The sequence below is a fragment of the Poromitra crassiceps genome (assembly GCF_964638095.1).
Source record: "Poromitra crassiceps genome assembly, chromosome: 12".
In the NCBI taxonomy this organism is placed as follows: Eukaryota; Metazoa; Chordata; class Actinopteri; order Beryciformes; family Melamphaidae; genus Poromitra; species Poromitra crassiceps.
Genome location: NC_139632.1, coordinates 32,177,944 through 32,194,483, shown reverse-complemented (window position 1 = coordinate 32,194,483; position 16,540 = coordinate 32,177,944). Strand labels below are relative to the sequence as shown.

The window sequence follows — 16,540 nt, the reverse complement described above, 5'->3', positions numbered from 1 at the left end:
ACACACACACACACACACACACACACACACACACACACACACACACACACACACACCGCGGGAGCAAGCCATTCAAGGAAATGGCTTGGCGATTTTACAGTAATCCATTTCAGACTCGTCCCCGCACGCAGGCAAGCAGGCAGGCAGGCACGCAGACAGACAGGCAGGCAGCACAACGCGCTTCTGACACGCCCGCTGTTAGGAGGAAGGAGGAGAAGACACACGGAGGGAGGAGTTTGAATGAGAGGGGTGTTTCCTGTTGTTATGGAGGAAATTACTGTTCAAAACTATTGTTTAGAATGTCTGACGGTCTTACTGATGCCAAAAATGAATGGTTAAAGTGACTGTTTCACAAAAAGCCATTTATCTCTGAATAAATTTCCAGACGCTGAAACCATGCTGTACTCAACGGCTAATATCTACATAACTACTAACTCTGCAAACTAACTCTTTTAGACAGAGAAAGCACACATTCTATTACCGTAGTTATTTTTAGATGATTGGTGTTCATGAATTCTTAACAGAAAAGAATCCTCGGCTGTTCTAAAATGAGCCAGAATCGTCAAAAACACCCCTGGCACAACTTACCTACAGGAATGAAAACATGGCTGGCATTCAATGTGTTAATAACAATCGAAAATCTTGCTTGTAGCTGCTTTAAGCAATGTAAGGAGTTCCAGGAAGTTCAGACAATCACATTAACGAGAAATTGCTAACAATATCTGAAGTGTCTGATACAATCAAATTTGCCATGCATGCATCCAAATACACACACCTTTCACTGACACAGTTGCAGTGGACTCTGCACTTCCCGTTTCACACGAGTAGGTGCCTCTGTCTTCAGGTTTGAGCTGCTTGATGAGGAGCTGCAGCAGGCAGCCATCTTGCTTCATCTCATACTTCCTGCTGGCTCTCAGTGGCAGCCTGTTCTTCTTCCATTGCACCGACACTCCAGACTTAGACAGCTCACAGCACAGAGAGGCTGTGTTTCCCTCCTCAGCCTCCACACTCTGCAAGTCTTCCTTGAAGAATGGAGGAGGTTCTGGAGAAAAGAGAAGGGAGGGATAGAATTATACACTTTTAGTGTAACATGAACAGTGTTGGAGACCTCACCACAAGAGGCAAATTAGTTTTTGTAAACACACATTGTGTTTTTTTAGGTTGCCATATAGGATAATACATTGAATACCAGAAAGTCCAGTCAATCACAGTAAAATATTGGAAAATTAATTGATGATATTTTGTGTGTGATTGACATTTGACAATACTAACGCTCAGAAATGTCCTGATCCAGTCAAATTTGCCATGCATATAACAAATATACACACCTTTCACTGACACAGTTGCAGAGGTCGCTGCACTTCCTGCTTGACACGAGTAGCTGCCACTGTCTTCAGGTTTGAGCTCCTTGATGAGGAGCTGCAGCAGGCAGCCATCTTGCTTCATCTCATACTTCCTGCTGGCTCTCAGTGGCAGCCTGTTCTTCTTCCATTGCACCAACACTCCAGACTTAGACAGCTCACAGCACAGAGAGGCTGTGTTTCCCTCCTCAGCCTCCACACTCTGCAAGTCTTCCTGGAAGAATGGAGGGAGCTCTGGGACAGATGGGTGGGGGAAGACAGAATTGGATCAGAATTGAATCAGAATCAGAATCAAATCAGATCAGATCAGAATGAATCCGAATCCGAATGGACAGAATTGGATTAGACAGAATTGGATTGGGAAAGTAGGGATGGAGTAGGATTTCTTTGGTGTAACTGAAACAACATTTGAGACATTATCACATTGGGGCCATATAAGATTCAGAAATAACCATTATAATTTGTTTGAACCTACGTATGTGCTGGGTGAGTAGGGTTTGCTACATTTACCAATGTAATGAGTTCCAGATATTTAGAAAATCACAGGAAAACAAAGTATTTCAAAGTGAACGTGGTACTTTGTGTCATGGACCACATATGAACAATATCTGAGCTGTCTGATACATTGAAACTTGACATACATGCAATGCATCCACATGCACACACCTTTCACTGACACAGTTGCAGAGGTCGCTGCACTTCCTGCTTGACACGAGTAGCTGCCTCTGTCTTCAGGTTTGAGCTCCTTGATGAGGAGCTGCAGCAGGCAGCCATCTTGCTTCATCTCATACTTCCTGCTGGCTCTCAGTGGCAGCCTGTTCTTCTTCCATTGCACCGACACTCCAGACTTAGACAGCTCACAGCACAGAGAGGCTGTGTTTCCCTCCTCAGCCTCCACACTCTGCAAGTCTTCCTTGAAGAATGCAGGAGGTTCTGGAGAAAAGAGAAGGGAGGGACCGAATTATACACTTTTAGTGTAGAAAGGAACTGTGTTTGAGACTTTACCAGAACAGGACAAAATAGCATTTGTAAATAATTTTGTTTTGCTTCGTATTGGATGGGAGTGGTTGTAGGACATAAGTGCCAGAATGCTCAATCAATCACAGAAAAGTATCTGAAAGTAAATGTTGTCTTATTTGCATCATGGTTCAGTTACTAAGCCCTCATTCACACCTGATGCCGAACGTAAGCAGAACTGAAGCTTGAAGCAGCACATGCTGAACGTACGCCTTGTTGTTCACACAAGACGCCTTCTCTTTTCCTCTCAGCGCCTACTCTCGCACCTTCAACCCGCCCACAACTCCCATTTGACTTCATGCCTCACGGCTTCAGCGTCACGCTTGGAAATTCGGCGTCAGGCCTGAGTGATCGCTTCGGCGTGGCGTGAGCGTGGCATGCGCGCAGGTGGTGTGAACGGCTTCCTTTGCCTGTTAACAAGGACGCCAAAATGAAACTTGTAGGTACAGCTTGGGTTGAGCGTTGCTTCGGCGTCCTTGTGAACGAGGGCTAACACTATGTGAACTTTCTGATACAATCAAACTTGCCATGCACACACCTTTCACTGACACAGTTGCAGAGGTGGTTGCACTTCCTGCTTCACAGGAGTAGCTGCCTCTGTCCTCAGGTTTGAGCTCCTTGATGAGGAGCTGCAGCAGGCAGCCATCTTGCTTCATCTCATACTTCCTGCTGGCTCTCAGTGGCAGCCTGTTCTTCTTCCATTGCACCGACACTCCAGACTTAGACAGCTCACAGCACAGAGAGGCTGTGTTTCCCTCCTCAGCCTCCACACTCTGCAAGTCTTCCTGGAAGAATGGAGGGAGCTCTGAGACAGATGAGAGGGGAAGGACACAATTGGATGTGTTTAGTAATAAGATAGTACAATGATAGCAATATAAACTACTTTTCAAAGACAGAAGACGTTTCCATTAACATATTACAATTCATATTCAAAGGAAAGAGTATGTGCTGTAAGAAGTGTTTTACTGTGTCAAACCAGTAATAACAACATGCATAAAAAGTAGGTAATTGTGTTCATTAGTGTTCATTAGAATGAAACGTGTTTGATAACTCACTGATTTTGAACACTAAAAAGACTAAAGAAATGGTACTGTATGCCTAAGATGAGAACGAAACGAGGCATTACGTCCTTCGTTCCACGCAGCATTCAGCTGCTTAACAAGTTTTAATTTCTTTTTTGGTTTGATCTTTTAGCCCTTATTGATCATGCACCTAGTGCCTTTTGATTGGTCATGAAGTGTGATGCTTTTTTATGATGTATGTATATTATGCTCATGTTTTTTTGTATTATATGTGTGTGTGCCTGCCTGTCTGTCATGTTCATGTTTTTTGGACTCTCTCTGTGCAGAGCAAATTCCCTGAGGGGCAATAAAGGTTTCATTCATTCAGGCAGCAAACACATTTCTTTCTTACCTGTTACAGTAAGTGTGGCACTGCTCTGCACATCCCCTGTATCACACGAGTACATGCCAGCATCCAGAGGCTCCACATGGTGGATAAGCAGCAGGTTGACTTTGCCCTCCTGACGTATCCCGTATCTCTCCCCATGCAGGAGCGGGATGTGGTTGTGTGTCCAGGTCACGGGGGTGGTGAGGTCAGAGGTCGTGCAGGACAAGGTGGCCGTCTCCCCCTCCATGATCACAACGTCCTTCGGTTTCTCCTCAAATAAAACTAGAATTCACATGATGCCACGTTAGAATCACAAACCATAATAATATTGTTTTTTTTAATGCAATCAAGGAGACACACTGCACTTCTCATACACTACCTGGAACACCACACGGTTGTATTGAAGAAGTGGCAGGTATCTCTCGCTCATTTGAAATCATATGCCGAATTGGAAATGAAAGTGAGTAATCGTAGAGTTGTTGAATGAACACTACAATATGAAAATACACCTTGGCACCCTCTGTGTGTCACGTGTCTCTGTTCACCTTTAGCCTTCGGCACCACCAGCAGGCACGCGCAGGTCCTCTCCTCCCCCAGCACAAAGGCCACGGTGCCGGTCTCCTCGGGCGTGGTCATGGTGAGGACCAGGCGGTGCTGGCGCCCGTGGCACGTCATCTGGTTCATCTCGTTCTTCTGCAGCGGGCTGGAGCCCAGCCACCACACACCCTCGCCCACATCCGCATGGCTCAGCTCGCACACAAACACTGCGTCTTCGCCCGCAGTCACAGTCATGTCCCGCAGCTCCGTGACCACCCGCACGCGCTCTGTGGAGGAAGCAGGAGCTATATACAGCTATCTTTTTAGAGGACGCAAACTGATATAGTGCAAGAAACAGCTACCTCGGTGAGAAGAGTGTGGGTTTGATGAGTTTTAAGAAGGCTGTCTGTACGCAAAAACTGAAATAGATGATAGAAAAGATAGTGTCTATTGAATATGTCCACCTACCTCTAACAACCAGCTTGGCCATGCTCTTTTTGCCCCTGGTGCTACAGCAGTACTCCCCAGCGTCTACCAGAGACAGTTTCTTGATCTCCAGGGTGTGTGTGGGGCCCCTCTTCTTAATGATGTAGTGCCCTCCTTCTTCCACCAGGGTGTTGTCCTTCTTCCAGGTGACAGGGACGTTAGCACTGGAGATCTCACAGGACAGCAGCACCGACTTCCCCTCCATCACCACTTGGCTCTCCAGCTCCTTCTCAAAGAATACAGATGCTGCCGCTGAGGGAGACACAGTGTTAGCAAGAACTCAAATTTACAACTAAAGTCATAAATAGTGACTGGATTATTATAGCAACATGGCCAATATCTGGAAAAAGTTATGTTCTCCAATTAACAAGTGTACAACGGGTTAATACAACACTTTGACCAATTGTTTAACAAGAAGCAAAACACCTCTTGATGGGGAATTCGGGGGAAAGGGGACAAAAAACGGGAACAACAGAAGAAACGTAGCTGTTTGCAGAAGGCAACCGAAAACACAAAAAGAGCAATGTTGACAGAGACAGTAAAGTTTTGAAAAAGACAGTAAAGTACCACAGGCATAATTAGCTGGACAGATGGACATCAGGGCGTGGAGGTAGCAGAGAGCATAACCAATAACACAAACAACAAGAACACCACTAAACACCATTAAAACATACAACAGCACTAATGTTAGAAAATGTGTTTGTGACATGAACAGATTTCTTTTTCATAATGGAGTGTGGGAAGCCTAGCTGGCAAAAAGACATCGCAATTAAGAAGAAGAAGAAATAGTAAGATAATAATGTGAATACCTCGAACATTCACTTCAGCCGTGGTCTTCTGGTCTTCGAAGATGCAGCTGTACTCGCCTACATCCTCTGGCAGGACGTTTTTGATGTGCATCTCAGCTGTCTTCCCATCCAGCCTCAGCCGATACCTGCCCCCATGATGCAGCTGGTCCTCCCCCTTCCACCACTGCACCGGGACCCCGGCCTTGGACAGCTCACAGCAGAGGGCCACACTGCCTCCTTCTCGGGCCTCCTGGTTCTTCAGACCCGTCCTGAAGGTGATGGGGATAGCTGTGGGTTTCGGAGAGAAAATCCAAACAAAAACAAAGTTCAAGCTGTGTTTTTTCATGTTAACCTGCTTATCAACTTAAATAAATAAATAAATATATACTCTATATATATATATACAGTATATCAAGTATTTTCTGAATTTTCTCACAGTATGAGTTTTCCAAGTATAACATGGAAAAAGAAATAGGATATACAGTAAGCAATGAAATGAAAATGAAAGATTTCACTGTCCCATAGTCACTAATCTAAAATATGTCTGCTTTTCTTACTAAAAGTTGACATATTGGATATCCCAACAGCTGTGATTTACTCACAAAAATGCCACCACCCACAAACGTGCGCACATATCCACTCTCCTCTTACGTGTGACGATGCACATATCCACTCTCTTCTTACATGTGACGATGCACATATCCACTCTGGGGCGGCTTTAGCTCAGGAGGTAGAGCGGGTCGGCCAATGACGCAAGGGTTGGCGGTTCGATCCCCGCTCCCTCCCAGCTGCTGTCGCTGTGTCCCTGGGCAAGACACTTAACCCTCCTTGCTCCCGATGGTGTGTAGGCACCCTGCGTGGCAGCCTGCCGCCATCGGTGTATGAATGGGTGAATGTAGACTATCTACTGATTGTAAAGTGCTTTGGATAAAAGCGCTATATAAATGCAGGCCATTTACCATTCCTCTTACGTGTGACGATGCACATATCCACTCTCCTCTTACGTGTGACGATGCACATATCCACTCTCCTCTTACGTGTGACGATGCACATATCCACTCTCCTCTTACGTGTGATGATGATGTTGGCTGTAGTCTTGGCGTCAGCGTAGCTGCAGCTGTAGAGTCCGCTGTCGTCCAGCTGGGCATTCCTGAGGGTCAGCTCCATGACGCCCTCTCTCTTCTTCATCTGGTACTGCAATCCGCTCTTCAGCAGCTCCTCTCCTCTCCTCCACTCCACAGCCAGGCCGGGCCGGGACAGCTCGCAGCTCAGCGTCAGGCTCTGCTCCTCCTCCACCTCCTGGTTCCTTAACTTCACCTTGAAGGTGATGGGCGGAGCTGAGAGGATCACAATAGAGACAGCAGAGACATCATTAGCTCTGCCAACAGAGTTGTAACCTGATGCTACCAGATGGTTTGTTTTCACATAACCATTTGGGAACGAGTCACTTGGGAAACCGTTTCAAACCACAGGCACTTTCAAAAAAATACCTGGCAGGTGATTGGATGAACCATCTATCTATCACAGACTCGTTTCTCGCTATCGTCACACCTAAAGGCTGCTCGTTGCTGCCTCTGGATGGTGTTTGGTACGAACCACTGGTGGTTCGGATTCAAACCAATAGATTGGAGCATGTCAAGATCATTGGTCAAGATGAATTTGTTGTGTGATCGCGAATCCAGCTGCCTCATAAGGTTGAAGACGGCCTGAACCCATGTGGCGCCAGGCTCAGAGACGTATCAGACTGAAAGCCATCTGAAAACAAATCTTGTCTGTGATTACAGAGAGTTGAGAGGCGGGCCATAGCGTTCGATGATTTGATTTGACAATTCTGGGGACTGGATTGGCCGTTGGCTTCCGTGTGGAGCGGAGCGGAGTGAGACTGTGTTGCCGAGGCAAATGTGCCGCCTGCCGGCCTGGAATGTCAGCGGGGCCAGGTATATTATATATAAAAAAAAAAATTACAAGCGCATAAGCACTTTATGCAGCTGGTAGCACTATATTGTAATTTTGGAGTGCATGTATGTTGTTGTTTTTTCTTTATTTATTTTTCTTTATTTTTTATTTTATTCTCCTGTATCTGATTTTTTTATTTTATTTTGGTGTTTTGAAAATTGACAATTGCAAAATAAAATATCTGAGAAAAAAAAGAAGGTGACAGAGAGACACCTTGCCGGTCTTCAAAACTTGAAATAGAAGCAAAGTGACAAGTGACACTCTCAGAAGTTCTTGTAAGCAATATTGGATTTGTTTCTTACCCTTGACAGTGAGCTCAGCAGTTGACTGGCTGTCTTTAGTCTTACAGGTGTATTTGCCAGTGTCGCTCTCCTCTACGCTGTTGATGATCAGTTTGGTGAGACGTCCCACCTGCTTCATCTCATACTTGTCTCCAGGCTTGAGGATGACTCTGCCTCTCCTCCAGTCCACCGGAGCTCCAGGCTTGGACAGCTCACAGCAGAAAACACCACTGTCTCCTTCCTTCACCACCAAGTTCTCCACCTCTTGCTTAAATGTTATAGGAAGGGCTGGGAAAAACAAACAGATGTGTGCAAACCAGAAATGTGCAAACCAGAATCAGAAATAGTTCCCTCTTTGGTAATGAAAGCCCTTCTCCTCACTTTAGTTTAGTTATTTGTTCCGTATTAATGTAATTTGTTTGTATAGGACACAAACACTTAGCTGACTGAGTTCATCATGATACAAGAGCCAAAAGCGTCAGACATTAAACACAAGTTTTAAATGCTTTGCAGCTGCTAGTTGTCAAAATTGGAGCAAAATCTAACTTAATTTGAGTTATGGTGAGATATATTTTAGACTTCTAACATGTTTTGTGGAGATGAACTGCTCTGTCCCAATGTGCTTAACCCATTGATACCGGATACAGCATTTGTGTGTGTATCCCTTTAAGACCGCGAACCGCGTGACGCGGTTCGCGGTCTTAAAGGGATACACACAAATGAGGGATATACACGCAAATTCTGCATCAGGTATCAATGGGTTAAGACATAAGGCAGTACAGAGTCACTTGTTTGTTTTGTGACTAACCTTTTCACCTAGGGGTTAATGGCTAGCTCATAGCTCTGTGACCTCTGGTCTTCACTGACACTGGAATGGAGCCTACCTCTAACTTTGACGTCAGCTGAAGTCACAACGTCGCCGACGGAACAGCTGTACTCGCCAGCGTCCGTCAGGGCCACAGCGGTGATGAGCAGCTCAGCCACCCGGCCCTCTGTCTTCATCTGGAACGTGTCTCCGTGCTGCAGCAGCGTGGCCTCTCTCCTCCACTCCACCCCAAGCCCTGCTTTAGACAGCTCACAGCGCAGCGTCACGCTGCCCTGCTCCACCACCTCCTGCTGCTTCAGCTTCTGCTTGAACCTCACTGGGATCGCTGCAGAGCAATGACATCACAACATACTGAAGCTGCAGAGCAATGACATCACAACATACTGAAGCTGCAGAGCAATGACATCACAACATACTGAAGCTGCAGAGCAATGACATCCCAACATACTGAAGGATAGCTGCAGAGCAATGACATCACAACATACTGAAATGACATCACAACATACTGAATCAGCTGTGTAAGTTAAAAGTATTATTATTTTGTTATTGAAGTCATTATTAGTCCTAGGAACTGTAGTGTAAAATCAATATATTTTACATTTCTGGCACAGCCCTGCCAAACCAATCCCTCCCATCCACTAGTCACATTTTCATTGTAGAAATGAGTAAGCAGTGATCAACTTTAACTCTCTCAACATGAGTCGGTGGTAAGAAAATATGTACACATACCGTATGCCTTTATTAGCTAAACTCACCAGCATAACTAATATTGGCTTAATAACTAATGTTCATAAAATTAGCTTGTTAAGCTGCAGGATGTCCATGTTTGTTTGTCGTTTGATTTTACTTATATGATTTACACCACGACTAAAGGTGGGCTCAGACTACAGGATTCTGATAATCCTAGCCGATTTTGAAATCTGGCTGTGACACGCACTACAGGAGAATCTTCCCAGATTATCTTCCCTAGAATCTCAAACATGCACACACTACAACATTTGTAAATGTGGCGCACCACGCACTACAGGATATTATTAAGATTATTGGGAGGATAATCACTTTGACGACCGGCCATAGAGACACTGCGTAATGCGTCATCATTCAGAAACCACGCCCAAGACGGGGAAAACGGAAACCCCCCTCCAATCCTGGCGTTCTCCTATGTCGCGTGCATGGTTGCGTGTTGCACAAAAATATCGTATATACGGAAGATGAACACTCCAACTTACTTCTTGACAGCTAGATCCACATTTTTCTTCTCGCCAATTCTCAATGGCTTCCTTGTTTTGCTCAGGAGTACAAAAAAACTTTAACTGGCGATTTTTTGCATTTGTTGTCTGCGCAGCCCCACCACACAACAGCTTTTAGCTATGTTTAATTCAAGGAAAATGACGCTGGTGTGTGGAAATGAACGGAGCTTTTCCCCCGTGATGGGCGTGGCCTATTTCATGCAGTGTCTCTATACTCTGAACCTGTTTCGATTTTGGAGCGTCAAATGGAGTTCCAGCCACCAAAGCGCTCCGCCCCCACCCCACCCCTCTCTCTCTTTCCTCTTTCAGCCCGTCTCGCATATGCTCCCCAAACAAATGAATCTCACTGGCAGTTTAACAAGCGTGTAAACAATGCGACTCTATAGCAAGATTGACAAGAGTGAGGACACAAAACACATCGGCTACCAAAATATATTTCCCTGCTGCATGTCATGATGAGATCGGCAAAAGTTTGGATAAACTGGATTGCTTCCCGGCAGCAGCAATGCCTTTTCCCCCCCACACTGCCTGATAGACAGGTAGGAGATACAACCTCTGACTGGCAGGGGCTTTGAAACTACGGTATAAACAACTTTTTATTCATTGGTCATTCATTGTGATAACTTAGTGACATTTTCCCCAAAATACTCATGGTTCTGTGCTGTTGGTATTTGGTAGCCTATCTGATGCCTGCAGTGCGGCGCCGCGTCAATTAACGATAATGACGGGAGTCTTGCGCAGCAGCAGGATGATGTGTTCGCGCAGATTTTCAGTCCTAAATATCAAACATGTTTGATATGATCGGGACGGCCCCGATGAGGCTGTGAGCAGATCGGGAGGTTTAAGATTGGATCTGCAAACCGCTCACACTACAAGATCATTGGTGCCGAACATCGGCCCCGACCAAGCTTGGCAAGCTGCCAGGCCAGATTTCTCCTCCGATTCTCGGGAGGGGTAAATCGGGCATAAATCCTGTAGTCTGAGCCAGCCTTTAGGAAACCAATCTGGGCACCCAGAGTCTATCAGTCTGACTACTAATACGACTCTGGGACAGATGGTGGATATTTTGCGGTGTGTAGTTCGGATGCCTGCACCAAAACCTCCGGTTCCGTCGTTGGTTCCAGTCCGATGACGTCTCATAATGCAGTTGTATCTGTTTATAGAGATTAGCCGAAATGTCGTCTTGACCTAAAAACACTTAGTCTCGATGAACTCAACTCAACTCCCACGTCAGGAGGACTGTAAACAAGACCGCGGTGCACGGAAGCAGGTTTTGGCATGAACGTCTGCTTCACACTGGAAACCCTGAAATGTCAGCGGTCTGTCCCAGAGTCTTAGCTGTCAGACTGAGAGACTCTGGGTGCCCAGATTGCTTATGTCTTCCTTGATGTACAGTGCTGCTCACCAGTGATGACGACGGTGGCAGCAGATGTCAGGTCATCACACACACAGCTGTACACACCGCTGTCCTCAGGCTGGCTCTTCCTGATGCAGAGCTCCAGAACAGAGCCGCTCTCCTTCAGCTGGTACTTGTCTCCGTGGGTCAGAACACGGTCTCCCTTCCTCCACTGCACAGGGAGCTCTTTGGAGAGCTCACAGTGGAGAGTCACCCCGTTGCCCTCCTCAACCTGAACATTCTTCAGCTCGTGGATGAATGTGACTGGACGTTCTGGAGAGCACAGTACAGACATCTTAAACTCATTCCAGTAATAATCTGTGACATTTTCATATCAATAAACTGTTACTCTTTTATGTTTCACAGGGGATCCCCCCTCCATTTTCTCCTCAATTGTACTTGGCCAATTCCCCCTGCTGTCCCCGTCGTTGCTCCACCCCCTCTGCCGATCTGGGGAGAGTTGTAGACTAGCACCATGCTTCCTCCGATACATGTGCAGTCGCCTCTTTTCCCCCTGACAGCGAGTTTCACTGGCACCCCGGCACTAGTGCAGCGACCAGAACATACACCCTTAATCTGGCTTTCCACCCACAGACACGGGCAATTGTGGCTGTATAGACGCTGGGCTGACCAAGCCGGAGGTAACACGGGGACTCGAACCTGCGACCCTCGTGTTGGTAGGCATGGAATCTACCGCTGCACTACCTGGGCGCACCCTCAAATTTGACTTTGCTATGTACTGTACCTTGTGTTCCTGATTTTTAGGTAAAGCATCTTTGAGCATCCTGAAAAGCATATGGGAATCAAATGTAACCTGTAGCATAATATAGTACTTACCATTCACCATGATACCAGCTGTTGTCCTTTGCTCTCCACAAATGCAGGTATAATTTCCAATGTCCTCCAGACTGACGTCCATGATCTTCATCTCCACCTGCAGCTCTTTCTTCCTCATCTGGTACTTGTCTCCATTCTTCAGCAGCTCCGCTCCTCTCCTCCACTCCACAGAGGGAGCGGCTTTGTTCAGCTCACAACGCAGAAACACACTGTCGCCTTCCGTCACCTCCTGGTTGACCAGCGGCAGCTTGAAACTGGGGGGTAAACCTGAGGAGACCCAATAACCAGAGAAAATGATCCATGGCACACACCACCACTGCACAAAAACTACCCCTCCTGCTAGAGAAAACATGGAACATTCCTGCGAAGCATAAATAAGTATATCCTATGTATAGAATGAATGCTCATATTTTAATAAAGTATCCAAAATGAGAGTAGTTTCAGTACTGCGGCTTGCATGAGGATAACATGTGGGACAAAATGAGGATGGACAGGTATTGAAGAAAAAAACACAGAGGAACAGTGTATTTAAAAGAGAATCTAATCATCCAGAGATTCCCTTAGATTCAATGGATTTGATGGAAAAGGGTGTTTCAGATATTCTTGGGTGCAGCAAAGAAAACAACAAATCTACCATGGAAGTTGTAGCAATGATATGAGCAACATAGCAGGTATGCTCACATGCTCTTATCCTTTGTAACCAAATAAACCAGTCATAATGTTATACAGTATGATGATGCAGTGGAAGTTTTGAGCTCAAGTATCTTTCTAACACGAGCTCTTTGATTTGATATGTAAAATCACATTAATGAAGTCATGCTAATGCTAATGCTAATGCTAGAGTCCATTGGCTATGGCAAAACTGTAAAGGATATTGTAATTGCAAGCCATTGTCCACCATGTTGATATTCTTTCTGAATGAGATAAAGATCTTTTTACTCAGCACCTGAGAAGTCATGTACAGTACTGAGTATAAAAACACACTTTATGCATTTTGTTTTGACGGTACTATTTTGAAGCTGACCTCTTTCACGTCTGCGCTCAGGTGATTCTAAATGCCTTCAGGTATATTACTTGTATATACTCAGGTGATTCTAAATGGATGCCTTCAGGTATATTACTTGTATATACAGTAACTACTGCATTAATTCTGCTTTACTAAACAAAGGAATTTCACTTGTCTTACCCTTGACAGTGAGCTCAGCAGTTGACTGGCTGTCTTTAGTCTTACAGGTGTATTTGCCAGTGTCGCTCTCCTCTACGCTGTTGATGATCAGTTTGGTGAGACGTCCCTCCTGCTTCATCTCATATTTGTCTCCAGGCTTGAGGATGACTCTGCCTCTCCTCCAGTCCACCGGAGCTCCAGGCTTGGACAGCTCACAGCAGAAAACACCACTGTCTCCTTCCTTCACCGCCAGACGCTGGAGCTCTCGCTTGAATGTAATGGGAAGCGCTGTTGTGGAGTATAAGAAATATCTTCAATTATTGATTCCATTATTTACCAGATATCTTCATCCAGTTATAATATCTCACTATCACACAATCATTGGTTTCTTTCTTTATTTTTTATTCCCCCCCCAATGAGGACCGATGAGTTCCTATCAGTCTTTGCACTCGTCAAACTCACGTTTCACTTTGACTTCAGCGGTGGTCTTCTCATCTCCTGTGACACAGCTGTACTTCCCTGCATCTTCTGGTTGCACATTGAGAACGGTCATCTCAGCTGTCTTTCCTTCCAGCTTCATCTGATACTTCCCTGGAGGAACCTGCTGGGACAGAGCCTGGCCCTCCCTCTGCCACTCCACCGTGATGCCCTTCTTGGACAGCTCACAGTGTAAAGTCAGCCTGCTCCCCTCCTGGACCTCCTGGCTTTTCAGGCTCACTTTGAATGTGGCAGGAACCGCTGGTAAACCAGACAGACATACGCAAACAATAACATAGGCAGAAAGACTGAGAAACAAACAGCCAAAAACAAATACCATACTCAACTTATACATTGGAATATTAAACTCTCGTAACGGGACAAGCCCCGTCTTAAATAGATAGATATATAGATAGATTGAGATAGACAATGAAGCAAGAGAAATGGACAATGAAACAATAGTGATGCTGAAACAATAGTCAACAATTAATTGATTACATGATCGACAGAAAATTAATCGATTATGATTATCGATTAATCGTTTTTAGTCTATCAAGTTAAAATAACAAACATTTGCTAGTTACAGTACAAATGCTAAGATTTGCTTGCTTTCTCTGTTTCATATGATCATAAAATGAACACTTTTTTTGTTTTTTGCTGTAAGCAATTTTAAGGATCAGTTTGGGCTCTGGTAACTTGATGGGCATTTGTCATTATTCTCCACATTTTTTAGACTAAATGATTAATCAATTAATTGAAATAATAATCGATAATTAAAATAATCCTTACAAGAGAATATAGAATGCAGGTATAGAATGCAATTCATTTTAGCTTCACAAGTCATTTTCTGTTCTTCATACATAAGACTTGAGACACAACCTACCAAGAACTTTGACTGTGGCCTTGGTCCTCTGTTCTCTGCAGATGCAGGTGTAGACACCGCTGTCCTCTGGCAGAGCGTCTCTGATGCTCAGCTCCAGCTCAGAGTCTCTCTGCTTGATCTGGTACTTCTCTCCGTTCTCCAGCAGATCTCCTCCGAGCCTCCACTCCACCGGCACACCAGGCTTAGAGATCTCACAGTGGAGCATGACCACGTTTCCCTCCTCCACCTGCAGGTTCTTCAGCTTTTGTTTGAAGGTGATGGGAAGAGCTAAAAGGCAATGGAGGTCTCCATCAATGCTCAATCAATTCAGTCAAAAGCGTTTGAGAAAAGGTCTAGACATCGTACTTGCTTTCATACAGTTAGTTAACGAGAAATAATTGAATCCTTCAATGAAGTCCTCCAACTCAAGAATTTAACGGACAACTAGTAGCTTCTTTTCTTTCTTTCACAGTGTATATTATCGTACTATTATCATCTTAAATGATTGTCCTTTGCACAAGTCTAAGGAATACCGACAATATTCATGAAGAGTTACCTAATGACCGGTAATTATGTCTGATCATATAGTCAACTCTTATGATCAAGTCTGCACTGACTGTATATTTATATCTATCTATACTGTAAACACAGTATAGATAATACTGTGTTTTAAACCATTCCAACTCATGTGTGCAGCTTTTCAAAAGGTGCTCAGACATTAAAAACTCTTTTCTCTGGAATTCTACATATTTCTGTTTATTTTCTCAATTTAATGTGAAGAACCCATGAAGGTTTAATCCTATCCATAATCCAATAAGAATGCAAAGTATGTGTGTTTGTGTGTGTGTGTGTGTGTGTGTGTGTGTGTGTGTGTGAGTGAGTGAGTGAGTGAGTGAGTGAGTGAGTGAGTGTGTGTGTGTGTGTGTGTGTGTGTGTGTGTGTGTGTGTGTGTGTGTGTGTGTGTGTGTGTGTGTGTGTGTGTGTGTGAGTGAGTGAGTGAGTGAGTGAGTGAACAGAAATTGTGTTCGGCCACAGCGCCTGCGATTGCGCTGAATCTTTCAGGAAGTGTAAAGAGCACCCCTGTGGGTAGGTAGTTAGGGCCGAGTAAAGGCAGAATTTGCGATGGCTGCACAGAGTAATGGCCAAACTTGCAAATGCTGCACAGCCTCCACTGTTCAAATGAAATGAATAATAACTCAAGTCGTACCAGTCACAGTCAGAGTTGCAGTGGTCTCGATGCTTCCACAGATGCATGTGTAGATGTCACTGTCCTCCGGCGTCACACCAAAGATCTTCAGTTCCATGAGCAGGTCTCTGTGCCGCATCTGATACTTCTCTCCATTCCTGATGAGTTGATCTCCACTCTTCCTCCACTCTACAGTGTGACCAGGTTTAGACAGCTCACAACGCAAAGTGGCACTGCTGCCCTCCTCCATCAGCACGTTCCTCAGCTTCTGCTTGAAGGTGACTGGGAGAGCTGCACAATCATGGGAGACAGTGGTTTGAGGCTGATTATACTGGTGTTCTAGTTCTGTGCACTGTGTACTCTAAAGGTCGTAAGCAAGGGGGCAGTTTCGTTTGGTCGCATTCAGGACAATGCGGAAGTACCAAAAACTGCAGATCCTCAAATGGCCACTTGAGGTTGGCTCCGAAAGGGAGTCATTCCCCATTCACCCCATGTTAAAATGCCAGACTTTACAGCATAAATAAACATGTTTACAGCCCAGTTAAAAAACGGTTTGGGTTTCTATAATTAATTTCACCTTTCATGACAACTGTACGGGGGTAGAATTTTTATACAACTCACCTATTTAGTGTAAACAAGAGGATACAAAACTGTTTTGGGCATGATTGACAGGTCGCCTGTCCAGTGATCACGCAGCTCGCTGATCAAGGACGAATAGCAGGTATA

The 16,540-nt window shown here is 45.0% G+C and overlaps 1 protein-coding gene across 1 annotated transcript in view; it reads right to left on the bottom strand.

The window, feature by feature from the left end:
- Positions 1-16,540, bottom strand: part of obscna (obscurin, cytoskeletal calmodulin and titin-interacting RhoGEF a) — a gene marked incomplete at both ends in the record, with an annotated part of 56,306 nt that overhangs the window by 24,885 nt on the left and 14,881 nt on the right. Inside the window, 17 exons of the mRNA XM_083647341.1 lie at positions 776-1,042; positions 1,329-1,595; positions 2,028-2,294; positions 2,917-3,183; positions 3,792-4,049; positions 4,313-4,591; positions 4,773-5,042; positions 5,600-5,866; positions 6,649-6,915; positions 7,837-8,103; positions 8,700-8,966; positions 11,297-11,560; positions 12,125-12,391; positions 13,311-13,577; positions 13,752-14,027; positions 14,650-14,916; positions 15,836-16,105. Coding sequence (XP_083503467.1) covers positions 776-1,042; positions 1,329-1,595; positions 2,028-2,294; positions 2,917-3,183; positions 3,792-4,049; positions 4,313-4,591; positions 4,773-5,042; positions 5,600-5,866; positions 6,649-6,915; positions 7,837-8,103; positions 8,700-8,966; positions 11,297-11,560; positions 12,125-12,391; positions 13,311-13,577; positions 13,752-14,027; positions 14,650-14,916; positions 15,836-16,105 — 4,554 coding nt within the window. The remainder of the gene's footprint in view (positions 1-775; positions 1,043-1,328; positions 1,596-2,027; positions 2,295-2,916; positions 3,184-3,791; positions 4,050-4,312; positions 4,592-4,772; positions 5,043-5,599; positions 5,867-6,648; positions 6,916-7,836; positions 8,104-8,699; positions 8,967-11,296; positions 11,561-12,124; positions 12,392-13,310; positions 13,578-13,751; positions 14,028-14,649; positions 14,917-15,835; positions 16,106-16,540) is intronic.